The sequence below is a fragment of the Salmo salar genome, chromosome ssa26 (assembly GCF_905237065.1).
Source record: "Salmo salar chromosome ssa26, Ssal_v3.1, whole genome shotgun sequence".
NCBI classification, from domain to species: Eukaryota; Metazoa; Chordata; class Actinopteri; order Salmoniformes; family Salmonidae; genus Salmo; species Salmo salar.
The window spans coordinates 23,878,768-23,886,390 of NC_059467.1; the positions used below are offsets into that span (position 1 = coordinate 23,878,768).

Here is a 7,623-nt window from a genome sequence, read left to right on the forward strand (position 1 = left end):
TCTACATCTCTCTCTCTACTTCTAACTCTCTACATCTCTCTACATCTCTCTCTCTCTACATCTCTCTCTCTACATCTCTCTGTCTCGCTCTCTCGCTCTCTCTCTACATCTCTCTCTCTCTCTCTCTCTCTCTCTCTCTCTCTCTCTCTCTCTCTCTCTCTGTTATGACTGATACATGATAGAGCTACTACTGTTTATATTTTATTGAGGGCACCAGGGGGCCAATGCAGTGTAATGTATCCTCTTGTATATCAGTAGGCTCATATTCAACTCGGGGGAATCAACTTCAGCTGAATTGAAATAATAATTGCTGTTGGTGAGGGGTATATAAACATTACTACAACTCCTTTATATGCCAATGTTCCACGAAACACACATGCCTACAGACACAGATAGCTAAAAATACACAATTCTCTCCCATACAAACACACAAATGCATTATGGCAAATACAAAACATACACATGCATACATTGTTTATGACATAAGGTAATCTTACCTGGAGGACAAGGGACTCTTTGTCTCCCTCTAAGCGTGTCAATCGTTCTTGGTTAGTCTCGCCGTTCACAGGGGACTGCTGGTTTACCTACAGAGGAGCGGTCAGTTACTGGTCAATTTGTGGTCAGTACAAGTACAACTGTGAAGTGAGAGGAGTTACCCACAGTGTCAGCTCTACCTTGAACCAGGGCTCTCTGAAATGAAAGCTCAGACTCTGGAGAGAACAACAAGAACACACACACACACACACAGCATTGGTATCACATTTCATATAACCTATTGTGGCCGTTGGGTGAGAAGGTCATGAGTGTGGAATTCTGTAAGAGGTTTATGCTTCTTAAGCTTTCATCAAATGATGATGTATATTTTAGTATTCTAAGAATTTGATATTTGCTTCTCGACCAAGGTTGCAAGACCTCAGGCCTTCCTAAATAATGGCTTAGCCGTTCATGTATGAAACCAAATTAGAAGAAATTGCTGAGAAATCCAGACTTTTTTTAAACCACAACCATGGAAAGTTTGTGGCACAGCGACTTTGAGAGTGAGCCAGCCAGCTCAAGTGGTTTACGGTAATTGTGAAATACCATTAAACCCTTAATAGACTATGTAAGAACACTCTGCAGATCTAACTGTTGGAGATTCAGAATCCACAGCATGTGGCTGGAGTTTAACTTCCTTCAAGAGTCATAGGAAAAAGAAGACAAATGATGCATATAGCCATATCTTTTGAACAATAGAATATGCAAATGCATTATCTCTTCAGTTATTTCAAGTGCTGCAAATAACAAATATTTGCGCAACATAAACATCCTGTTAACAAGTCCAAATAAGCAAGTCAGTTTGGTAAAAGAGGGAGAAAAAGCCTTTGTATATTATCATCTATCAGGCCATTTTGTGTCCAAGTTAATCCGTGACAACGAGGTCCAGATGGGACCAGCCAGCAAAGAGCTAAAAACGTCTCCCTAATGACAGCAAGATGGTGAAGGAGAATTCAGGAATGGGCTGATCATAACTACATCCAGTCTAGTCCTATCAGGTCTATTTCAGGTGCTTCCTGTACTGTGCCTCCCAGAGGAAGGACAAAGTCTGAAGTGAAAACACATGTTGCCCATCCATTCATCCATTCATCTGTTCTCCTCAGGTACTATGACCTCTTGATCTGACTGGTGTTTACCTTTCACGCATCCAAGTATCTCCTGACACATGTTGCCTGCCCCTAATTGGTGATTGGTCACTGGGACCTTGATTGCTGATTGGCTGCAGGGACCGTGAAACAGGTTAAGCCTGGTGCACAAGCTCACCATACCAGATCTGGTTCCCATTTAGTGACACGTTTAAATGTTTTCCTCCTAACCTAGATAACATCCATTTTGCCACAGACTCAGAAGGGGCCTACAAATTCTTCATTGAAATTCAGTAAAAGTTCCTCAACAGATGGATTGACAGATTAGCCATATAGCTAATTGAACTATACGGAAATAAAGTTTTCCTGTTATCGTACCATGTATGAAGGCTATGTAGAAGCTCATCCAATCATAATCACCTGCAGAGTTTTGGGTATAGTTCCCTTAAGGAAAGGCACCTCAATCAGTCAATCTGATTTCTCTGTGAGAGCTTTCCATGTCTGGAACACACTGCCATCAGACACACACAACTGCACCAGCTATCCCACCTTCACAAAAAACAAAGACATGGCTAAAGGCCAATCAGACTTGTGAACATAATCCCCAGCTGTGTATGCTTTCCATGTTGTCTAGCGTGTGAGGTGTGGAAACACTGTTGCTTTTATATATTTTGTTTTGTTGCTTTTTTTGCTATTGTTCTGCATGCTACGTGTTGCTTGTTCTATGTTGCTATGCATGTGCTCACTGCTCATTGTTTGTCTGTATTGTAATTGTTTTAAGAACCTGCCGAGGGACTGCGGTTGAAAATGAGTTGGCTGGCTAAAACCATCACTTTTACTGAATCGTTGATTAATGTGCACTGTCCCTGTAAAAATAAAAATAAAATAAACTTAAATAAGTAAAATATTATATTATTCCTGTTCAGTAAATAAATGCAGGGAGAGTTGGGTCCTGCCTCTATTGTATTGTGTTTTGGAGAACATAGAGGTCATGCTAGCAGTTACTGCCTTTTTGCTTTTTAGGGCAGTATGACGCACAACGTTCCAGCTTACGGTCAAAACAGGTGAGTCTGTACTATCAAAGTTTCTAACTGTGTTACAATGAGCAACTCCACAACACAAGTCTTTCTCCATGTGCATCTCCAGTATGCAAGGAATTTCACTGTCTGTGTACAATAACAATAACCAGATTCCTCTATACAGATGCAGTACAGATGTGTAAGCAGGGAAAATGCATGAAAGTGAAACCTCAGTCTCTTACCTTTTTCAGCCAGGCAAAATGCTTATAAAAATCTATGTTATACTCCATTCTTTTGGCCCATTGTAGCTTTGACTATTTCCTCCCTCAAACTCTACACTGTAACTTAGAGTGAGAGAGAGAGAGAGATTAATAGTATAGAGCTCAGAAAGAAAGATACTTTATTACTGTTAATCTCCCTGAATCTTTCTGTCTTCTTCCTCTTCCCCTCCTTCCCTCCCTTTTGCTGCAGAGAGACTGTAGTGGGGACCCTATGGTGTGCTGTGTCTGGGTCGGACCCTGGCTGTGCGGTTTGGAGCCCAGACAGAGGCAAGCTGAGAAGTGGCTAGTCTCCCTCTCTTTCTTCTCCTCCCCTCACACACTCTCTCTCTCTCTCTCTCTCTCTCTCTCTCTCTCTCTCTCTCTCTCTCTCTCTCTCTCTCTTGCTTTCTGACTCTCTCTTTTCATCCCTCTCCGTCTCATACACAAACATTATCACTTTGTTATTTTTGTCTGTATTTCTCCCCCCCTTTCTCTCTCTCTCTCTCTCTCTGAAGTACCCCTCGATGTAGCTACTTTTGTGATCTCTCTAAAGGGGCACCGTAGAGAGGGAGCATTCTGCTATACATGCTTGTCACAGATGTGGTACAAACCAGGAAAGGTAGGTAGACAGAGAGGAGGGGGAGGAGGAAGAGAAAGAGGAGATTAAATAGGCGGGAGGGGAGGGATGGAGGGTAGGTGAGGAGGATGAAAGGGGGAATAGGAAGGGGAGGGAGGGGGATAGAGTAGTGGAGTGGAGTTAGTGAAGTGGAGTTAGGTGGGGAGAGTATCAGATGTTCCTTTCCTTACCCTGAATGTGCATAGTAAGTATGTGATAAAGTTTATGTGCAAATAAAACCAACATCAAAATGCAAGCAGGAAGGAGTGGATAAAGAGAAGAAAGAGGAGGAAGGGATGGAGGAGGGGAACTAACTGCTCCCAGTCTGAGCAGCAGCAGCTACCTCTGGATCTCATTACCTTTGGCAGATGAGAGACCCCTGCTTTGGCTCCTACTCCTGGGTGGAGAGGGGATGGGAGGGGGCATCCACCCCTGAATAAAGACCACCACAAAACAGACCTTATGCCTTCATGTACCCTATAAATACTGTACATGACCTATAGTTGTTCACCCAGCAATTCTGTCTGGCCTCCTACAGTGCATTGCATTATTTGCAGGTAGAGTTCTCAGAAATCATAGGCTGTGTGTGGGAAAGGGGGATACCTAGTCAGTTGTACAACTGAATGCATTTAACTGAAATGTGTCTTCTGCATTTAACCTAACCCCTCTGAATCAGAGAGGCATGGGGGGCTGCCTTAATCGACATCCATGACACCAGCACCCGGGAACAGTTGCTGGGGGTTATCTACCTTGCTCAAGCCTCCTTTCAGTTACTGGCCCAACGCTCTTAAATGCTAGGCTACCTGCCGCCCTTCTGGCTGGTGGAAGTAAGCTTGATTCAATAGCTGCCGTTACTGCAAAACATATTTGATCATTGTAGCCATGTATTGTACAATGGAATCCAGAAACAAGGTTTCCTGAAAAAAATACACCACACTAGCCAGTTTAGTGTGTGAAGTGAGTTTAGGCTGTGTTGAAGGTACTCACCCCTCCCTTTTCCAGCCACTCTAACAGGGTTTGTGCTGTGTCTATGGGGATCTGTCTCCTCATGGACTCCTGGTCCACCTGGCCCTCCAGGGCTACCCTGAGATCCTCTACAAGCTGCACCACCCTGATGTCGGGGGTAATGGCTGAGGTCAGGGCGGGAATGAGGGCAGAGTCCGAACCCTGGGAGGGGTAACTCTGGGCCCCAAACTTCAAGAAGGCCTCGCAGAACCCTCCTGCCAATAAAATGAAATAATTTAGGTTAGAGTTATGCTTAGGGTTAGGGCAAAGATCATAGTGGCGATACAGCCATCAGAGCCTTAACGCTAGCTATCCCAGAGTCTAGCAATCCATTTTGACTTGTTTTGATTTTCTGAAATCGTATTACTATAAACTGTTCGGTGTTGAATATATTGTATGTGACTGCTCCACAAACAGGCTGTCAGGATTGCTGAGTGAAAGTACTATGTGCTGATGAATGTCTCATGTCAGTTTGAATTTCCAAAGCGAGTCACTGAATACATCAACATACTGTGTGAAATAATTGAAAACATCCAACTGCTACCTAGCCAGACCACTGGAGGGCACACTCCCACTACAAGGCTAGCTTCTACAGTGCCTGAATGCTGTCAGCTTTGAAAGTGTTATCTATAGGGATATTGTAAGAACATTGTATGTTGTATTGACCGTCTCTATGAGTAAAGGCAGTGGGTCAAAGTGCTGTGCTCTGATGGTCTTTTAAATATTGCACTAGTCTGCACAGATATATATATTCATGATCTCATGTCACCTTAGATGCATGCCTGTTATGGGAATTGCTAGAATGATCATTATTAGCATTATGCTAGCCTGTATGACTATCTCTATGGGTGATGTCATTGTTTTCTCAGTCTTAGAGCAGTGTGCTGGGGGTCATTAGCACTATGCTATCTCTATTATTAGGAACCCCAACAGAGTCATCAGATGTACTGCTGTGGTTGTGACAAACAGTGGTGACTGAAATGTATCACCCCTGTAAGAAAACAGGGAGAGCTGAACAACATGGAGAGAGAGCTAAGTTATAGAGCAAGGTGGACAACTACAGACAAGGATGAAGAGAAAATAAATCAAACCTTACTGTTGTATTTGTCTTTCTTGCTAGCACCGATCTTGCTGACAGCTGCTTTATTGAGGAACGTTTTTACATTCTATGACTGTGATATGTGGTTTTATGGACCTTAGTTGCTCTGGATAAGAGTGTCTGGTAAATGACAAAAATGTAAATGTAATAAAAATGATGGCGTATGAATGGAATAGATCAGGTGTGGGAAGAAGAGAGGTAGCTTAAAAGACTAGCAGAAAGGTTGATATACAGTAGCCTACTGACAACGACCATCTAATCAAAACCTGCAAGTTTCCCCCAGTAAATCTGCTCTAGTTGGAAACAAACTCAATCCCAGTATCTCAAACTTCAAGATCACAAGAGGAACTTTCCTTTCCTCATTTCATGTAAAATCTAAAGTAAACAATTTTTTAGATTATGCTTAGAAAGAACTGAACACAATGTAACATTCCTGCTCTAAGTTAATCTATTTAAATCTCAATGAAACCTTCAAGACATTATCAAATACCAGTCTAAAGAGAGCAGTAATTGCAAGCCGGGTTGTCTTTGAGGAGGTCTTAATAAAATGGAAACGTACCAGCGATAATGTCATCCATTTGCTCCAAGGCTGCCTCCAGCATGTGGCTGGCATCTGACGCCATGGCAACGGGCTACTTCATACACTGTTACTCACTGGATCACCTTGAACTAGTAGAAATTGAAATAGAGAAATAGAGAAATAGAGAGAGGGGGAGGGGGATGCGGGGAGTGAGAGTAGAGCCGGTGAGAGGAGGGTTTGAGAGAGACGGAGAGGGGCAGAAGGAGCAGAATGGAGGGGAGTAAGAGATGGGACAGTTTTCAATCATGAACTAAAATGTAAAACCAGTCAAGGAGATTCTAATCAGCACTCAGATGACTGGAGCTTGAGGGAGTACTCTTACCTCTTAGATCCATTTACAGCAAAACAACAACAGCTGCCCCAGCCCTTTTTCCAATGTAAATATCCTCCATGGATGTGGCTTTTGGCTTTAAATATTCCTCTCATTTTGCGGGCAGAGTTCTTGCCATTGTCAGCAGTCCTATCCACTTGGGATGGAATACCAACCTTGGCATTGTTTGTGTTTTTGTGGGCCTCCCCAAGCTGTGTCACTAGAGATTCTGGGTTAGAGTCCAGGCTCTTCCGCAGCCGGCCACGACCGGGAGACACATGGGGCGGCACACAATTGGCCCAGCGTTGTCCAGGCTAGGGGAGGGTTTTTCTGGCAGGGATGTCCTTGTCCCATTGCGCACTAGTGACTCCTGTGGCGGCCCGGGTGCACATTCGCACTGCACACAGTCCTATCACTGCCTGGTATAGCAACTGCACCGTCCACAACCGCAGGGCTCTCAAGAGGCTGGTGCGGTCAGCTCAACACATCCCTGGGGGTACAATGCCTGCCCTTCAGGACATCTACAGCACCCAGTGTCACAGAAAGGCCTAGAAGAACATCAAGGACCTCAGCCACCCAAGCCACAGCCTGTTCACCCTGCTACCATCTAGAAGGTGGAGACAGGTACATCAAAGCTGGAACCAACAGACTGAAAAACAGCTTCTATTTCCAGGCCATCAGACTGTTGAATAGTCACCATTAGTTAGCTTCTGCCCAGTACCCTGCCCTGAACCTTAGTCACTGTTACTAGCCGGCTACCACCCAGTACTCTACCCTATGCCTTAGAGACTTATATTCTGGACTGACATTGCTCGTTCTAATATTTCTATATTTCTTAACTGTCTTGTGTTTCTTTCTTTTTTCATGGCTGGTATGATTTTTTATGGCTTTTATGTTGCCCTCAGCCTGAGAATACAGAAGTTATAAAATACTACCTTACTGGAAACAAGGTTGAATCAGTATAAAGATGGTACCGACCAGCAGGACCCAGTCACAATCATTTCTGTATAGCATCCACAGTTTACCTTATGTCACTGTCAATCAGACAGTTAGACACAACACAGCATACCATGCTTTTTAGAGCTGTCAGTCTTGGCTGCACTAGGGTAGCACAA

At 43.7% G+C, this 7,623-nt stretch overlaps 1 protein-coding gene across 5 annotated transcripts in view; it reads right to left on the reverse strand.

The window, feature by feature from the left end:
- The window catches only part of LOC106587459 (liprin-beta-2), a 28,776-nt gene extending 22,041 nt beyond the window's left edge, over nt 1-6,735 (reverse strand). Inside the window, exons 1-4 of one of the 5 annotated variants that reach the window (XM_014175862.2) lie at nt 6,521-6,735; nt 6,178-6,287; nt 4,502-4,734; nt 498-584 (exon numbers count right to left, since the gene is read on the reverse strand). In XM_014175862.2, the coding sequence (XP_014031337.1) occupies nt 498-584; nt 4,502-4,734; nt 6,178-6,241 (384 nt within the window). In that variant the 5' untranslated portion in view covers nt 6,242-6,287; nt 6,521-6,735. Of the gene's footprint in view, nt 1-497; nt 585-2,880; nt 3,227-4,501; nt 4,735-6,177; nt 6,288-6,520 lie in introns of those variants that run through there. The other 4 variants (XM_014175866.2, XM_014175864.2, XM_014175863.2 and 1 more) reach the window with 4 other exon arrangements.
- Between the last annotated feature and the right edge of the window lie 888 nt (nt 6,736-7,623).